This window comes from Aspergillus udagawae (assembly GCF_001078395.1).
Source record: "Aspergillus udagawae IFM 46973 DNA, scaffold_7, whole genome shotgun sequence".
In the NCBI taxonomy this organism is placed as follows: domain Eukaryota; kingdom Fungi; phylum Ascomycota; class Eurotiomycetes; order Eurotiales; family Aspergillaceae; genus Aspergillus; species Aspergillus udagawae.
Genome location: NW_025091270.1, coordinates 780,398 through 798,344, shown reverse-complemented (window position 1 = coordinate 798,344; position 17,947 = coordinate 780,398). Strand labels below are relative to the sequence as shown.

Genomic DNA, 17,947 nt, shown 5'->3' with positions numbered 1-17,947 from the left:
CTCTATGAGACAGCAAATCTGGATGGTGCAATTCGACAATAGTGGGAGACGAAAGAAGAGGACTCCGGCATCCGGATGGTGTGGATATGGATACATCAATATGAATGTGGCCCCAAGGGAATCGTTTCACTGATCGGTACCACCAGGAGGGCTTCGTACGCTTTAGGAATCTTTATTGAGAGATGCCAGGGAAGCCATGGCCTAACTAGTCAGATCTGGTCAGGTGTATCAATTCCGTATGAGGAGAAAAGAGGATTAGCGACGGGTGCTTACCCCTCGTCATGTGCATGCAGATCGTGGGTTATCCGAATTTATATCTCGTATACAGGCAGGAATGTGGAGGAGTCCATCAAAAGTTCTGTAAAATTTACTATAGACACGATAGATTATATTATGTAATTACGAGGTGAAATAGTTACATGATTGGGAAGTATGTTCAGGAGTCAAATAGGGCAAATACCGGCCACCTACTAAAGAGATGCCAAGGATTACTCAGAACTCAATCGGATACCCGAATACCCGCACTTCTCACTGAGCTGCGACCAACTATTAGCCACAAACTCCGGACACAACATGAGTTCTACATCGAGTTTGCAGAGCAGACGGCCTACGCGATCTTCGCTGGCTTGTCTCCCTTGCCGCTCACGTCATTTGAAATGCGACGGCAAACGTCCGTGTTGCGCCCGCTGCACTGATGCGGGCAAGCAGTGCAGCTATGCTCCCTCACGTCGCGGTGGGCTGGACCGCGCAGCGCTGGCAGAGCGTCGCAAAAGACTCACTGCGACTGATGGCCCTAGAAGCACTTCATCTGTTGACGACTCAAGTCCACAACGATTCACAACGAACGGACAGGTCCACGAACGTGCTGTCCAACCCGCTGAGGTCGACTTCTCCCAGGACTCGACCCTTCTCGATACGACCCTGAGTGGTAATGGCACATCAAACATTCCATTGATAGTAGCGAGCGCAGCTCAAATTATTAGCATCGAGGACGATGCCCTGGTCGATGCTTACTACAAGAACTTTCATAAATCTCATCCCTTCATTTTGCCGCGGAAGCACCTCGCAAAAATGTACCAAGACCCGGTCAGGCAGCCCAGGTTCACGCCACTCATTGCAGTTCTACGCTTGATCGGGGACATTTATACCTCAAAAGGTTGGTCAATACCGCTGCAGGAGTACACAGAAACCTGCTTTGCACAAGTGGCCGCATCCGACCCAATCATGGTCCAATGTCGCCTTCTATATTCTATGGCTCTCTTCTGGTACGAGTATAAGGCCGATGCCAAAAAGGAAATGGACAGTGCAACCAAGCTTGCCATTGATCTCCAAATGTTTCGCCAAGAGTTTGCAGCGTCGCACGGAGCCGATGACCCCGTGCTGAAGGAAAGCTGGAGGCGAACATGGTGGATGCTGTTCATCGTAGATGCGTACTACGCCGGTACTCTGGGGACGATGAACATGGCGGTTGTGGATATCGCTGCTACTGTCGAGTTACCTTGTGAAGAATCTGAGTATGAGTCCGGGGTTAGTATTAGCAACATCGCTTTCTCTAACCCGGTGTCTCGTAGGTTAAAGAGCTGACTCAAGTACAGAATATTCCCGAGCCCAAAACCATTGAAGAGTTCAACTGCCGCGAATTCAGCCCTGAGGGCACCAAGTTTTCCTCCTTTGCCTATCTTATCGGCGCCGTACAATGCGCAGCATCCGCAATATCTGTGATACCGAAGAAAGCCGTCAAAGAAGACTCAACGCATGTCATCCAAGCTGCTGACTGCAGTATAGATGGATGGCGACTTCTACTACCGGCGGATTACAAGCAAGTCATGACAAATACTGGGGAAATTGACGAGCTCATGTTCCAAGCTCACCTACTAATTCACGTGTAAGTATCTCCTATCTATCCTACTTGCACACTACACGATCTAATAAATTTTTAGCGCAACTATCGGCCTGCACCGGCCCTTTTCAACCCTCAAATTCAATGCCATAGAGGACGTTTCCAGCTGTGCCCGAGAAGCACCCCTGGATACCCCTACCCCAGATCTTGTCAATGTACACACCGTCCGAGTCCTGCGGTCTGCAGAGGCACAAATCCGCCTCCTTGCCCTACCCGTGCAAGAATTCTGCCACAGCCCTTTTACCACCTGCATGGTGAGCGAGGGGACACTAGCGCTGCTCTCGGCCTGCAGATTCCTATTTAAGGGGAAAGATCTAGCAATCGCAAGAGATCAGATCAGGATGACCATTGGGTGTCTCAAGGTCCTTGGCGAGGTGTGGCCGAGAACAGCGAGAAATGTCCGCGAGTTACAGACGATTGGTCAGTATGTGCTTGGCGTTGGGTCTAGGGTGGAAAGCAATAGCGATGCGTCGAATTCCACCCAAGGTTTGCATGCTTCTGGTGGAGAAGGAAGTCTGAGTTCTAGTACGGATGTACTAAGCAGCGACGCTGATATCCTTTCTTCTCTCAGCTCTATCCAGGATCTGTGTGGATGGTATGGCCTTGGTGATCTGGCTGATATCCCGTGGGGTATGGGCGAAGGGTCGTAATATGTAATTTAATATTTACTATTTCTACCTGTTGAAATAGTATGAATGTTATGGGAGGTGGTTGTGTTGAGTACCTCGGATCAGTGAGCGCTGCTGCCCGCGGCATTCTCTGGTATAGAACGATTGATAATGAACAAATACCCTTGCAACATGCATTTCGTGATAGAGAAGGCAACCTGATTTGGTCCACCTTAAATATCAAGACACTCGATCATTACCATGTCTTTCTATGAGGGATCTTATTTCGCGCTCACTCATACCCGGATACCCGCGCCTGGTGAAGGTCGTGAAATACCGAAACAACGGCTTAATAGACATATTGTATGGTTCAAAGGACAAGGGAGAAATTGATAATCCCGTAATTGGCAATCGTATTTGGCAACAGTTTTCCCGGAGACCTCCCTATCGATCAACGGTAGGCTATCAACAATAGGCTATTGCTATGGAGGGAGTTTCCCTAGCCAGCAATTCCGGTAGGAGTCCAAATAGCATTTACTCATGATCCACGATAGCATTTATTCTGATTCAATATTTATTCTTCACTCCGCCTCCTAACTCTTGTAATCATGCTAAATGTATATATGCATCACGAATGCCCACTTTCATTACCACGATCTACACTCAAACGCATTACTAAATCTACGAGAGCTCTCCCATCCCCATACATTCCTTTAATTTCCCCACCAAACCCTTCATCTCAGACTCGTCAGAAAATGCAAGCCGTCCGCCTTCATCCCGCCCCCAACGGCTCAAAGCCCTACTCCCCCACCAACCCAGCTCCACCATCTGCGTTGAAGCTAGACAAGATCCCAATCCCCAAACCTTCCCGCCAAGGAGAAATTTTAATCAGAGTGAAAGCCACAACAGCCATCCGCGATGCATTAACATGGCCCGAAACATACGCGACCGAATTTACGATCCCAGGCAACGATTTCTCCGGGATAGTAGAAGACGTCTTCGTCGACCAGGATAGCACCACCACCACCAAATTCAAACGCGGCGATGAAGTCTTCGGAATGACACATGCCGATCGAGGCTCAACATGGGCTGAATATACGATCGTGCATGAGCACGAGGCCACACTGAAGCCCGAAAACCTGACGTGGGAGGAGGCTGCTTGTCTACCGCTCAGCGGGTTGACGGCTTTTGAGGCTTTGTTTGAGCATGCGGGACTCCCTCTTCCGGATGCTGTTGGGAAAGAAGAGATGGTTAGGAAACGGGTTTTGATTACCGGGAGTTCTGGTGGTGTGGGTATTTATCTGGTTCAGCTGGCTGCGATTGCGGGTCTGCATGTTGTGGCTGCATCTAGCTCTACCGAGCGCAATGGAGAGTTTCTTAGGAGGCTGGGGGCTGATGAGGTGGTAGAGTACTCTGCCTTGGGGGAGAATATCGAAGGGTCTTTTGACCTCATTGTCGATACTGTTGGGGGTGAGATTCTCCGAAGATGTTGGTCTTGGATATCGAGATATGGGACATTGATATCAGTTGATTCGGCGAGTTTTGGTTTTGTGAATGAACATAGAAAGTGTGGGTTTTGTAAGGGGAAGGAGGATGTGAGGGCTTTATTTTTTATTGTTAAGAGTGATGCTGAAGCTCTGGGGAAATTGGCGACCTTGGCGGCCTTAGGCCGGTTGAAGCTGTTTGTGCTGCAAAAGTTTGAGCTATCACAGGCTCAGGAAGCGTATGAACAGGTTAGTTCAAGGGCTTCTGGCTACGGGAAGGTTGTTATTTGGATATAGGGATACCTATCGCTGCATCTTTTGATCTGGGTCTAGTCTGTCTGGTCCCTGGATCGTAGGCGGGTCAAAGCAAACAAGGACAGAAATTTACGTCCAAAGTCAAAGAATATTGTTTGAGTTAAGCTCTCCACGCAAAAACAGCTAGTCATTCCATGTTCTTGGACGCAAACTGGTCTCTACCTCACCAATAGCCGTGGTAATACCCTGCACATCAGCCGTGTGTAAGGACATGCCATGCGATCAACTGTTGACTTTCCCGAAATATTTTACTACTCTTTATAGGTCTATCGTTTATATGCCAGCCTCTGGATTCGTCTCTTGCGGGGAGAGCTGGTCGAGCCGACACTGGCGGTTGGGGAAGCAGATCTATCAGGAGATTGGTACAATTACTCGAGATATTTAATTCGGAAAGAAAGAAATGTGATTAGATCTTTTCCTAAGCTCGTTACAGGTGGACTCTACATCATACGGTATACCACCGGCGGGTGCCAGTATTGATATGTTTAGCAATGACAAAATCTCTAAATTTCTTCTGTAAACTTCCACATGTCCAAGATATGTGATAGCTCTCCTTTCTCCGAGAGTACCTAGACTTTCTCGGTGTTTCTATTTACCGATACTCCTCATCGATCTGGATCAGCGCTGCCACCCCATCACGGTCATACACATCCGAGTCTAGCACCATGGCCACCATCAGGGTGGCCGGCTCAGTCGCACTAGCGTTGTCGCTGATGCGGTGATGGCAACCCGGAGCTTCATACCAGGTGCCTCCTGCTTCGATAACCTTCATCGGGTCGTTGTTCATCTTGTTGAGCACCGTGCCGCTGAGGACATAGGCAGAGACCGAGGCGCCGCCATGCCGGTGGGGTGGGGTCGTTCCGTTGGGGGGGAATTCCACACGTAACCCAACGATTGTCTTGCCGGGACAGTTGTCGAGCTTGTAGGCGTAGACTATGCTCAGGGCTGACTTGGGCCGGCTGTGCGAGTTGGTTTGGGTTGATGAGATTGGTGTGTGGACAGATGATGCTTACCTCGGGTCATAGGTTGGTTCTTGCATTTTGATAATTGATGATTGATGGACTCTGCAGGGTTCTTTGGGTCTTGCTTTGGACTTTATTGGTTTCTCGATCGATATTGAGTCAAGAGACTGGTGATATTTATACCTTGCTGGCTGGCTATTCTGACTACGTCAGACTAGAATGTTTATCGTGTGCCTAAACTTAAAATTCTAAATACGGATATCCGATCATATGAGCGCGAGTCGTGGCCCGTGTTCGTATTTGTTGAGTGTCTACTATGCTTATGTTCCATGGCCGAAATGTGGATCATTCGGGGATCGCGGCGCAGGTATGCGAGGTTACGTTCGGGTATCCCGACATGAATGGATAGCCTATCCGGGTACTAAGTGAAGACCGAACAACCGTCAATCAGCTCACTCCAGCAACAGCCGGGGAAAGGGCTCTTCTTGGACACTCTTCGGCTGCAGTCATCAGAAGCTGAGTCTACCGTATAATGATTGGACTTATAAGTAGGACAATAGATTATTTATGCCATTCTGCAGGCTGCCTCAGAACTCAAGTTGTAAGCCATTCCCGTCCACCTTCAGCGGATCCTAGGACACAGTGATAATCCTGGGAATGATGTAGCAGATAAGCTAGCTAAAGGAGTAGTTGGCCTAGACAAAGTGCATCCTTTTTGCCGCCTAGTCTCATAAGAAAGGATAGCTATCCGAAAGAACATTCACTAAGAATAGGAACATGAATAGAAGACATGTAAAAAGGGCAGTCATCTCTAGTAAATTAATGCCAAGTTGCCCACCATCCACACGCGATAACTATATAACCCATTGCCATAAAAGCGCGCCTACCTCCTTACCTAGTTGCAGGCTGGCCACTGCTGGCTGGCACCTTATAGAAAGCTATATAGATTCCGAGACGATGATAAGTGTGAGAATAGCGCTAAGGAAACCATCACCCATGTCATACTTAACCACCCAACTAAGAATACCACGGCAAATTCTATATAGAGAGACTGGAGAAGCATTCAGCGACATCTCAGCCATGCTAGGAGGGAATAGGAAAACCAGCCATATAAAGGCTATATTAGACCTCACAGAGTGACAGAAGCATATTGAAGGTTTTATAGCCGCGGACGAAGGGATGCGCAAGGGCAGAACTGAAGGTAAATTACCCGTACAAGCAGCAGATATCCCTCAACATCCAAAACAGGTGTCGGCGCGAATGCACAGACGACAGCATTAACGGATGCTACGGCCTCCTCTAGAGCCGGTATGTCGTACTAAGAGGTACTTGTGACAAACGATTCTAGCTTAGCAGCGAGTTCAGGGTCGAGACAATCAGGGCTGCGCCCTAGTCCCCGGACTTGCAAGCCTCGCTGGAGTGCAGCCGAAGCCAACCGACCGCCCAGTTTCCCAGTGATTTCGGCGACAAGAACAAGCATGGTAGCTCCGTGAAGACGATCAACCGTGAGATAGAAGGGAAGATGTTATTCAGTTCCTCCGGATCTTATGAATTAACCGCCGTATTCATAGCCAGATCAACCCCGGACTTTCCGGAAGGTATTTATCAGCACGGAAGTTGAGATGTTACCCTTCCCGAGCTAAGATTCCCCTGCGCAAATCAGACCCATACTTACGGCCGGCTGATCAAAATCCGCCTGGCCCGATGCTCTCACGTTACCTAAGACGTAGATCTAGTTAGTTCAGGCCGTCACCTGCTCTCGAGTCTGATAGATTGGGTTGGCCGGTCCAACCCCGGGTCTCCCGAGGGCAATGAGACTAAGAGTTACAAAATGACCTCTGGGGAAGCTGCTGATGATATTACTACCTAAGAAGGCTCCAGGGAGTTACAGGGGCACTTCAAAATCTAATTGTGACGCTTCGGATAGCCAGTGTCGTCAGAGGTGCAAACTTCGTCCGGTACTAGACATAGCACTGATTGCCAGGATTATTATCAAATCCCATGAGCGTTTGCGAGCGGCCACAAGATACATGAGAAAATAGATCAATCAGGTATGACTGGCATGCCAGGTTTATTCAACACGAGGACATCCAGTCCATGATGTATCTTCCGTGAGATACAGTTGCTAGCAAGCCCAATTGTGTTCTCGAATGCACCATCTCACGGAATCCACACGTCAACTTCGAACTCCAGAAGGTGCTCGGGAAATGGCAAGCTTTCGATCCCGACCATGGTAAACAACGGCTGGTGATGATGACACCAGTTCTTGATGTTGTGGACCACATTTTCCCGTGCTTTCACGCGCATGCCGGACAATCCTACGAAGAACGCGCGAAGCTTGACAACGTAATCCCAGCCAGTACGGCCCTCCTCAATGGCATGACCTTCCTGAATGAGACTGTGGATAATCAGATCATTGACGTTGTTGAATGCCTGGGCAATCTGATCCTCGGCATTGGGGGAGCTCTTTTTGGTCAAAGGATCCATACCCGCTGTTGTAATATAATTAGCCCTACCCATAGAAATGGTTCCGCCCTGACTTACTCTGCCCGGTGACGATCAGCCGATTGCCGATGATGCAGGCATCGCTAAACCCATATTTGTCGCGACATTCTTCTCCAAAGCCAGGGAGCGCGTGATAATTGAAGGAAGCCATGTCGTACGTTGTAAGAAGCAAGGTCCTAAGTTTCGGAGCTGGTTGATCAGTATACCCGCTATTTATGTTGTACTGTCCTCGACAACGCCAGGTTGCCGTGTCCGCTGTGTCAGCGGTGTGCATATTTCCACACCTGTCATTCATCCAGTGGGGTGGTGTTTGGGTTCCTACTACTTACCATGCTTCATCTCATTGCCACTTCGGGTCCGAAGATAGGGAAATAAATCTGCTGGTAATGAGTCATGACATGCGCTCAAAATGGATCAAAAGTGAGTATGGAAATAAACACAAAGTCAGGTTTCTTCCTGGCTTCTCTCCACTGTCTTCGTTGTTGAGGCTCTTCAATTGTAAAGTAGCACCTGCTCTTGTCTGCTGTCGAGCAACCTGGTGCATACCATCCATGCGGCATATTAAGCAGTCCCTTATTAAGGCGAAGCATCAGAATCGTGCTGCTTTGGGGACATATGTTACCGCCGAGTACCCCACTGTGGAAGAGACGGCAGATATTCTCCTCAGGCTAGAGAACAGCGATGTGGGCATGTTTCTATTGATATACGTTCAAAATTTGTGTTTGGATGACATCTGACGTTGTGAATCGATAGATATGACCGAGTTTGACTCCTGACCCGACACTTCTCCGTTCTCCCCCTGCTGCTCCGACCTTTGTGGAACCGTGCGCAGCGCTCCTTCAAGAGTGCCAATAGGTTCGCAATCCGTGGATCTCCCTGAATAGGTACAGTACCCTCTGCTCTCGGAACTTTGAAGGCTTCCACCCTAAAATCTTGATCTAGACTTTTCCTTGCCGCTTCTATAGAAAACAGTGTACTTCGGTTTCGAGACCTCTATCCGGGCTATCAATGTTCAGGCAGCAACTATAAGCCATAATTTTACACCTGGGAAGTTAACAAAGAGAGGAGTCTTGCAGGAGGATAGTCACATGGTCAAGCAATCGATCTTGCCGCTTTCTGCTTCACCAGAGCTCGCAGGACCTGGTTAGGGACTCTAAATATGATATTCGCCATGGCCAGCAGCTTCGACAGAGACCGTGTTGCATCGGCTAGGAAGCGCTTCGAGAGGTCCAATGTTGTTTATAAGAGGGCCCTGGAACTTTGTGGCGACCTGTCGAGACGTGTCATCAGCCTCGAGATGGTCCATTATCTGCTCCTCGTCGTCATCCACTGCCAGGGGACTCAGCGTTCGGTGCAGGCCTGGAACAATCATGGGCTTGTCATCCGGTCAGCCATAGCGTTAGGACTCCATAGTGACTCTAGCGGGAGGGCAGTCGATTCCGTCAACGAGGAATATCGCCGCCGGACTTGGGTAGTAATATACTGTCTAGACAAGGTCCTGAGCGTGGCCTTTGGCAGGCCAGCAAGCATCCCAGATGAACAGATGACCGGACGAGAGCTAGTGCCTGGATTATCTCCATCTGCTTCGAATGGCCCCCACGGTAGCGTTGATTTACCTGGTGAATTCCTTGCTGTTTCGTTCAGGCTGTATCAGGTGATGGCCAAGTCCCTCGTTAATCAGTACGGGGCGAACCTTGAGAACGCCGACTCGAATCCGGACGACATAGCTTCACTCAAAGCCTCAGGCGACCTCCGGAAAATGCTCCAAGTCTGGGCGGCGAGCCTACCATCGTATCTGCATCTCTGCGAGCGGGATTCCAGCGTACTTTCGCAAAATACTCCCGCGAATCGGTTTCGTGTTATTCTCACGCTTAGGTATCATAATCTTGCGATTCTCATACACAAACAGATACTCAGCGCCACCATACGTCACCTGTTCCGGGCGAAAAGTGCGGCCGGTGGAAGCCCGCCATATTTGATACAGCTCGCCATGGCAGAGGCCCACGAATGCATACGGGCAGCACAACTTACCATTGAAATTGTCCATTCCATTATCAGTGCGGATTCAATGAGCAAGAATAATCTTGGGGTGTGGTTTTTCACGCTATACTACGGTGAGCCTCCTTCAAAGCCAGGCTTCGTTGGGATGCTGACCGGCTACACCCACAAGTCTTCACTGCCTCACTGGTCATCAGTGGCCGCCTACTGTGGGCACAGCATGGAGAGAGCGTGGTGGACGAGGCAGCTGTCAAAGACTCGAAGATGTTACTTAGTAAGGCAGAAACGATATTCCACGAGCTAGACTATGAAAACAGTCTGGTCTTGAGTTGCCTGGAATACATTCGCAGACTTGCCAGGATGTGCAGTATCAAAGGTTAGTCGCCGTGCCCATTTGCTCTCCTGATTGCGAATCACAAACAGCTTATTTTTGACGACGTAACAGGAGCCGCACTAAATACATCCGAGGGCCGCTCTGATACTGACTCGACCTTGAATCTGGCAGTATTTAACAGCCAATCCACCATTGATCCTGCCACTGGTTTGGCAGAGCCAGTGCTCCTTAACGTAGAGGACATGGAGGCATTCCAGCCTGTCGCCCCCGAAATGTTCGACCCCTCTATCTTCGAGGGCTTCCATCAATCGCCGGTCGAGGGGATTACTTTGGGCAATGGATTTTAAGATGGCTCTCCTCGTGGAGGCTTTTGAGATATGTCTATCTAGGAGGCTGAGTTGAGCAGTACAAAGTGGTACAATCCGAATTTCTGAATTCTGTTAACCATACGATGCACTCACTGGCTGCTGGCGCTTCCCTTCGCTTCTGGCTGTTCACCAAGGCTTTGATTACTCGGTGTTTACTTCACAATAAACGGAAATCAATCGAAAGTATACTTCTTCATTGGCAATGACAGAAAAATTATACGGAAAGTAGCCAGGTTCCTGGCTGAGCGACTCGCCGTGCGGGGTTTGGCCCGACTTATCTCCCTGGTGCTCCACGTTCGACGTATAATTACCCCGCGCACTCTCGGTAAGAATCGCTTCATGCCCTTCGACTCGCTGCTCGCACTGCTCACGGATCTCCGGTCCGGCCACAGAAGATCTTCCGTTATAACGACTCTAAATATCCATCCCGGGAACGTTCTGCAGGAGTTCCGTATGATCCAAGTGTCATCCGTTACTGGTCAGACTACCCCATCATGTCATCCAACTCTGCGCCCACCGTGCTCACCCAGCTTCCGTTGGACGAGGACGCCCGTCCACGCTACAGCGATGCCGAGTTGCGCGACTACTTTGAGTGCATCAAGCTCCCACAAAAGTACCTGGACTCGGCTGTGCTGAAAGACGCGACACAGGCTGGAACCAAAGAGCATGGGCTGCCCTTGCTGCGGGCCCTGACACGGCACCACGCATGCAATGTCCCTTTCGACAATCTCGTACTGCACTATTCGACACACAAGACCGTGACGCTTGACCTGGCGGAGCTCTACATGAAGATAGTTCGCCGGCGGCTCGGCGGGCGATGTATGGAGAACAACAGCTTTTTCGGGACCGTCCTTCGCTCGCTCGGCTATGAAGTGCGCAACTGCGGAGGCCGCGTAGCGCGGGCAATGAGTCCCTACCCAGATGTCCGGCGCAATCAGGGCTCGACTTATGACGGGTGGAACCACATGCTCAATCTTGTGCGGCTGGACGACGAGTGGTACGTCGTGGACGTGGGAATGGGCTCCAAAGGCCCCAACCTCCCATTTCCGCTGCGCGACGGATTTGAGACGACCAGCATCCCCCCACGTTTAATTCGCGTGCAGTTACGGTCTATACCTGAGTCGTACGCGACCAACTCCGCCAACAGCATAGGACCGCCGAAGATGTGGTGCTTCGACGTCTGCTACGACCCAGCTGATGACGCCAAGAAAGAGTGGGTGCCGGTCTATTGCTTCACGGAGACTGAGTTCTTGCCCCAAGACTACGAAGTCATGTCCTGGTTCACGTCGACAAACCCGAGATCCTTCTTCACCAAATACGTCACCTGCACGAAAATGCTCATGGACGAGGCCAAGGAGATGATTGTGGGTGATGTCACCTTGTTCAAGGACACCGTCAGAGAAACCATTGGCGCCAACCGCAAGGTAATCAAGGAGTGTAAGACGGAAGAGGAGCGTTTGCAGGCGCTGGCTGAAATCTTCAACGTGCATCTGACAGACGAGGAGAAGAGGGCGATTCCAGACGATAGGATATTAGCATAGAGGCTAAGATGAGAGGAACCATGCGACATGATCGTGATGCCAGCCATCCTGTCCCATTGTGATTCACACAATTTGGTGATTGGTCTAGACATGTGTCTTTTGCGTGCGTGCATGGATGCACCATGTTACAACTCAGACAGTTGATTAACGCCCAGGTGGCAGAGCCGAGAAAGCAACTATCGTTAAGCCTATGATTGCATTTATTTTTTTTAGTTGATTCATGGTCACCCAAAGGCCCTCTATGCTCTGGTTCCAGCTTTATGGCACTCCATTCTGCACGTACCCCCGTATGTTAGTAGTGACCGCGTCGGTAAGAAGACTGGTTCATATGCAGTCGACGTGTGGCCGTGGCGAAACGTATCCCTGCTCCCATGGTGTTCACGCCTGGGGCCCTAGAATTTACGTCTGAGGGTGACTTGCCACCCAAGTAGAAGCACATGTTGCTCCTATGAGTATCCGTGCACTGTAGCCGCTTTGTCCTTATTCATTCCACCAAGTTATCCTGGCCGGAACTGGGCAAGAATGGTGGCTTCTTCCACGAAAGGCGGTCGTGTAGCTGCCTTGTATGCCTCATCGGTGGAGTTGTATCGGCTCCTTTAGGCGTGGAGTTACCCCCCCCAAACCCCACCCCCGATGTGTTCTGCTAAAGCTAAGTGAGCGTTCCGGTTAGCCCGGGGGATATTTGGTGCTACCGATTTTGCCGCCGGGGGTTTTATCTCTGACGCAGAGCCCAGAAAACCCTCGAATACCTCGCCTCTTTCTTCCCCCGCTACATACGTCCGTCCCAATGGATGAGCGGCGCGCAAGAAAATGACCAAAAATGCGACCAGAATTTGACGTGCGTTGTTATCATCGGGGGCATCGGCATAACCGCTTTTCTCCTGTCGATCCGTGACTGGGAGAGTAAAGGCGTGCCATGCCATATTCATTACGCCGTGCGGAGTCCGGAAGAGGCCGCGTTTCTAGAACAACTCCCTGCCGACAAGACTACACTATATGCCACTTCGAGGCGTGAACGGCTTGACATTGGAAATGTCATACCAAAGCCTGGCCCGGATAATGCTTACCAGGCCCGTATCTTCTCGTGTGGACCATCACGCATGATGCAAGAATGTGCACGGATCACCACTCAGCTCGGGTACCCGGAGTATATGGTTCATTTTGAAGACTTTGGGGGCGGCGAGGGTGGCAACCTGGGTGATGCTTTCGAGGTTGAGGTCGACGAACCGGACACGAACAGGCACGAGAAGCTAACAGTCCCGTCGAATAAGACTTTGCTCGATATCCTGAACGAAGCAGGGTTTGACATCGTATACTCATGCAAGTCTGGCGCTTGTGGCGCCTGTAAGGTCAAGGTGTGCCAAGGGGAAGTTGACTACAAGAGCACAGCGCTCCTTGCCATGGAGAAGGGGTCTGCGTTACATAGTTGCGTAGATCGTCGGCGTGGAAAGCTCAAGATAGTGATAGATTGATTAGACGGTCATACTCTGAAGCCTTTCCACCCCAGGCCGACAGAAATTTCACTAGTTCAAATGTACATTGTAAAGCGAGGATCTGTGAATTCCCTCCTGTGGTTAGTTTGTCGTTTTGGATGGTCTCCCGATACGCCATCTTGTAAACACCGCCCCATCAGGACCTCCAGTATATAAGAACCATCCCCTTGCTGTTCTAACCATCCTCTCTCCCAACTTCTTCTTCACCCCCTCTCTGCCAAATAATCTACACCCTTCCGGTCGCTGCCGTCGTTTCATCTGCCCAAATGGCTATCACTAACCCCCATCTTTTTTCCCCATCGGAAATTGCGGCTGTGCCTGCCCCTCTCATCTTGTCCCCACTTCGCAGTTTCCTTTCCAGCTGTCAGCCTTAACCTGTTGTTGAGCTGGCCAAGCTGATTATGTTGCCCCCTTTTTTGACATCGGGTGAATTCATCCAGATCGCAGGAGGAAAAAGAAAGGCGTTTTGCCTGGTTATCCCTAGCTTGTAGCAAAACCCATTAACTTGAGAGCTATTGATCCATGGACAGCCTTCTACAACATTTGGTTGCTCAACTTACCCATCTAAAGGAGCAAGATGCAGATACTGCAAACTGCAACTTCAACAACTCTAAGGCTGAATAAGCCTTACTACCGCCCCCACTCCCTAGTCTTTCTATTGTCACTGGTTCTAGTGTTGTATTTGCGCTAATCATGTGCGCACGATGGCTGTGTATATGCTTAGGTTGCCTAGATGGCAATGAGATTACACCTACAGGACACCTCATTAAGTATCACCCTAGAGCTCCCCTAGTATCATTAAAAAGACACTATCTTAGACAACTATAGAAAGGTAGTACAAAACCTGCAGTAAAGTGCTTGAAAGCCCTTAAAATATTAATCTGAGGCCCTTAAGTGTTTTGAAACTAGCTATAGTAACTTATTAAGGGTTGCTTGTCTTCGTTGTTGCAGGATAATACATCACATTCATCTCATCGTCGACTACCATTCGATGGCTGAGGGCGAAGTATGCTATTCAGTATCCTAGGATATTGAAGCATTAAGGGTGTGGGATAAAGGTCTACGGCTGCTGCGGCCGAATCAACTCCTACAGTATCGCAAGGGACACCGTCGTACCTTGTTAACGGGCATTAGAATCGAGCCGGCTGCTGCGCGAAACTGCTTTATATATTTAGAGCTGCCTTCTTAAGGTCGTCCACAACACTACCACACCTTGAGGGGACTTAAATAGTAGGCAAATAATAATAATTAAGGACAACTTCATTATGCAAACTATGAAAACTCCTTTAGGCATACCATTTATAGTAAACTAACACTACTTAACATCTACATCTCTGGCACTGGCACTGCCAGTTCTTCCACCTTCTTTTTCTTATTTTTCTTATTCTTATCTGTACTTTATTTATTTAACTCCTTAGCTTTATTATTTAAATACTATAAGTTTCTATCTTTCTCTATATTCTACTTAGCATATAGCACCCTCTTCAGCAACACCCCCCCCCCTCGGGTAGTCTTAGTAACCTGTCTAGGCAGTACCTCAGAGTAGATGTTCACAGCCATTCTCATTACAGCTTTATCAAAAGCAGGGTCTTTCCCAATACCAAGGTAGAACTCACTCTTTGTGCTAAAAGCTATTTTGGTCCAGTGAGAAAGCAATTTAAAATTATTTGTTAATGTAGCTAGTAAGTTAAGTCTTATCCTAGGGAAGTTTAGAATATATCTCTCTTGCAGCCTCTATTCTATCAAAAATAGATATCAACTTACTAAACATCTTAATGTACCTCTTTATATACATCTCCAGGTCATATAAACTATATTCTCTAGCTGCTTAGTAGATAAGCATGCTCCTTCTGTATTCTATTACCATCTTAGACACACCTGGCTCAGATTCCATCTAGAGTATTTCATAATTACCAGTGCACAAGAAGTGCATAACAGTATGACCAACCTCCTCATCCACCTTAGAAAGGATATAATGTGGTCCACATAAAGAGGAACTGCTAAACTATGGGTAATTTTGGATGTAGCATGCTAGAATCCTATATGTCCTATGTTCTATGTCCTATTCAAATAATGATGGTTAGAGACTTATAAGGACTATATTTAAGCTATCAGTCTCTACTAAATAAATTATAGCAGCGAAACATCAGGAGATATATAATAATTCAGGCTAATTATATTCAATCAGTAAGTCTTTGAGAGATTACTCTGATCAGCTTGCATAAGATTGCTTCAGGTGCAGATTTGGCTCACTATTAACAGACTTCTTAGAGTAAGGTTTCTTCTTATTCACCATCTTTTGGTGATTCTTAATAGCAGTAGACATGTGGTTTTAATTTACATGCCACAGATATAAGAATCATAGGGATCATAGTTGCACCTTGATTCATCCCATGGAGTGAGGGTGACTATACTGGTGTGAGTTATCCAAGGTTTTGCATACACCATTCCAGACTAGCCTGGCCTCATATAGTGAGATATGTCAGTAGCAATGTCTATATGTCTATGTACACTGGTGCTTTCAGTGCGTTTTCTCCTGATTCTCTCACATAAGAATTTGGGTTTCAGGAGCTTGATTGGTAGCTGTCGCGCCGCATTTCTGCCTTATCACATCCACCTTGAAGCAATGGTCAGATCGACGATTGTAGGCAAGTGACTAGCCGCTGATGTCCCGGACCTCCAGAAACTGGCGTTCGAGAAGGTGACAACGCGTTTCGCGGACTTGGAGGAACTGGATAGCCTTTGACACCCCCGGCCTATTTCTGGCATTGTAGCTGGCTTTGGTTGAATGATGGCTTTCAGGGTGGTATTCAAAGATCCACAAGAGGGTGAACTAAGTAGAAAATAAGCTGCATTAGCTCTTATACAAATAGATTAATTGCAGTGAGTTTAGTCAGGCTGGGAGCCTAGGGCGATAGCTTGGACGCGCGTTTTATGTGATAATCCTACTGTAGCTCTACGCTTTATTGATGGAACGCCATTGCCGCTTCTCTTAATAAGCATTGACAATATTAATTAGACAATGCAATGCAGAAAAAAGTACAAACTGCAGCCATGCTTCTTTGCCTTTATCCCTTTTCAGCTTCACGGGCATACATACGAAATCAGAAATGATCTTCATAGCATGTGCTTCGGAGTTTCATGTTGCTTCAGCCGCACCAAAGCCTATGTAGTTTGTCAATACTGTTGGCTAGTTCAAGAGGTAGGAGAGGGGGTCCTTGACTCACCTCTTGAATGCAGGTAGCAACGAGAATTCCATCTGTGGACCATATCCGCTGTACAACCAGACCTCGCTCATTTCCTGCCCATGGAGTCTCCATTTCTGTGAGCATCCAGTCGTCTACTCGGACCGCCTGTGGGTGATGTAGGTATATGGAATGGTTGAGGCTGGCCATCACTTCGATTTCTTCGGCCTTTTGGTTTGGCTCTTCCTGATCTGTAGGTGGTGGAGAAGGGTAAGGCGATAGATTGTAGACTCGCCACAGGGTTCCAATAAAATAGGTGTCTGTTAAGTATGTGAGTGCCAATATATGTGCGTTGGAACCGCCAGAGTTAGATATGGTTCCCCTTGATCGCACGAAACGTCTATATCTTTTGTCTGATGGACGAAGCAAGTCATCTACTTAGTGATTTAAAGCCAGAAGTCTCGTAAGCAATTGCAGCATCACATTTCAAAGGATATATCCGACAATACCTACCAATGTCACTGTCCACAATTCGAGATTCAAACAGCCCGTTCCCAGTACCTTCTCCTGTGATCACCGCAGGATCTTGCGGCACTGAAACATCAGGTTTCGATCTGGAGTGCTCTAGAACCTTTTCGTCCATACTGCTGTGGTTATTAATAAAGCTCACAGCTGCTGTGAATATCAGATGGTTTCTTTGTTTGGCTTTCACCATACAAGTCACCAACCTATCACCATCATGGACATGATCAACATGGTAATAAATGGGTGTCTCTGCTGTCGCTGCAATGAGAAAATGGCAATGCATACTGTGCATGTTGACAGTAGAGGGAACAGTGAGCATGGCTGCTGAGAGGGACTGGGCGATGAGAGTCCCTCCGTATACTCCACGGGATCCAGAGGGATGCCATAGAGGATGGGTGTTGGTGAAGACGGCCTGTCAGGCAGTCAGTCGAGACCTAATTCCATTTATTTTTTTCTAGAGTTAGTACACCAGGACATATCAGTTGCTACACTTACTTGGCCATCGTTGCTGGGCACAGGAGTCAGTTCAAACACATTCTCAATCGGCGCCTTGCATTCGTCTAGTGGTGGGGTTGGAAAGAGAGTAGTATGTGTCTTGGCCATCTTCAAAGCGTCTACGAGCAACGACGATTGATGAATTAAAAGTATAGGGTACAGATATGGTTGGCAGGATTCGTATCAATGTCCCTCTTTGAATTATCATTGATAGTTGTCATCCTGTCTTGCAGG

General features: G+C 48.4%; 8 protein-coding genes across 8 annotated transcripts; 5 read left to right on the top strand and 3 right to left on the bottom strand.

The window, feature by feature from the left end:
- Positions 1–573: 573 nt before the first annotated feature.
- On the top strand, positions 574–2,550 carry Aud_008959 (putative C6 transcription factor; the record flags this gene model as incomplete). Its single annotated transcript, XM_043293824.1, has 3 exons — positions 574–1,527; positions 1,596–1,885; positions 1,941–2,550. The coding sequence occupies 3 exons, from the start codon at positions 574–576 to the stop codon at positions 2,548–2,550; spliced, it is 1,854 nt and encodes a 617-aa protein (XP_043149759.1).
- Positions 2,551–3,263: 713 nt separating this feature from the next.
- Positions 3,264–4,289, top strand: Aud_008958 (NADP-dependent oxidoreductase; the record flags this gene model as incomplete). Its single annotated transcript, XM_043293823.1, has 1 exon — positions 3,264–4,289. One exon carries the CDS (start codon positions 3,264–3,266, stop codon positions 4,287–4,289), a length of 1,026 nt encoding a protein of 341 aa, XP_043149758.1.
- A 610-nt stretch (positions 4,290–4,899) lies between these two features.
- Positions 4,900–5,346, bottom strand: Aud_008957 (cupin domain-containing protein; the record flags this gene model as incomplete). The annotated part of the gene is made up of 2 exons (XM_043293822.1): positions 4,900–5,266; positions 5,321–5,346. The coding sequence occupies 2 exons, from the start codon at positions 5,344–5,346 to the stop codon at positions 4,900–4,902; spliced, it is 393 nt and encodes a 130-aa protein (XP_043149757.1).
- A 2,083-nt stretch (positions 5,347–7,429) lies between these two features.
- On the bottom strand, positions 7,430–7,925 carry Aud_008956 (uncharacterized protein; the record flags this gene model as incomplete). The annotated part of the gene is made up of 2 exons (XM_043293821.1): positions 7,430–7,761; positions 7,814–7,925. The coding sequence occupies 2 exons, from the start codon at positions 7,923–7,925 to the stop codon at positions 7,430–7,432; spliced, it is 444 nt and encodes a 147-aa protein (XP_043149756.1).
- A 1,020-nt stretch (positions 7,926–8,945) lies between these two features.
- Positions 8,946–10,453, top strand: Aud_008955 (fungal specific transcription factor domain-containing protein; the record flags this gene model as incomplete). Its single annotated transcript, XM_043293820.1, has 3 exons — positions 8,946–9,888; positions 9,945–10,148; positions 10,218–10,453. 3 exons carry the CDS (start codon positions 8,946–8,948, stop codon positions 10,451–10,453), a joined length of 1,383 nt encoding a protein of 460 aa, XP_043149755.1.
- Positions 10,454–10,968: 515 nt separating this feature from the next.
- On the top strand, positions 10,969–12,015 carry Aud_008954 (arylamine N-acetyltransferase family protein; the record flags this gene model as incomplete). The annotated part of the gene is made up of 1 exon (XM_043293819.1): positions 10,969–12,015. One exon carries the CDS (start codon positions 10,969–10,971, stop codon positions 12,013–12,015), a length of 1,047 nt encoding a protein of 348 aa, XP_043149754.1.
- A 791-nt stretch (positions 12,016–12,806) lies between these two features.
- Aud_008953 (flavin reductase family protein) lies at positions 12,807–13,487 on the top strand (the record flags this gene model as incomplete). Its single annotated transcript, XM_043293818.1, has 1 exon — positions 12,807–13,487. One exon carries the CDS (start codon positions 12,807–12,809, stop codon positions 13,485–13,487), a length of 681 nt encoding a protein of 226 aa, XP_043149753.1.
- Positions 13,488–16,164: 2,677 nt separating this feature from the next.
- On the bottom strand, positions 16,165–17,821 carry Aud_008952 (acyl-CoA thioesterase; the record flags this gene model as incomplete). The annotated part of the gene is made up of 5 exons (XM_043293817.1): positions 16,165–16,341; positions 16,736–17,013; positions 17,207–17,337; positions 17,422–17,630; positions 17,714–17,821. 5 exons carry the CDS (start codon positions 17,819–17,821, stop codon positions 16,165–16,167), a joined length of 903 nt encoding a protein of 300 aa, XP_043149752.1.
- Between the last annotated feature and the right edge of the window lie 126 nt (positions 17,822–17,947).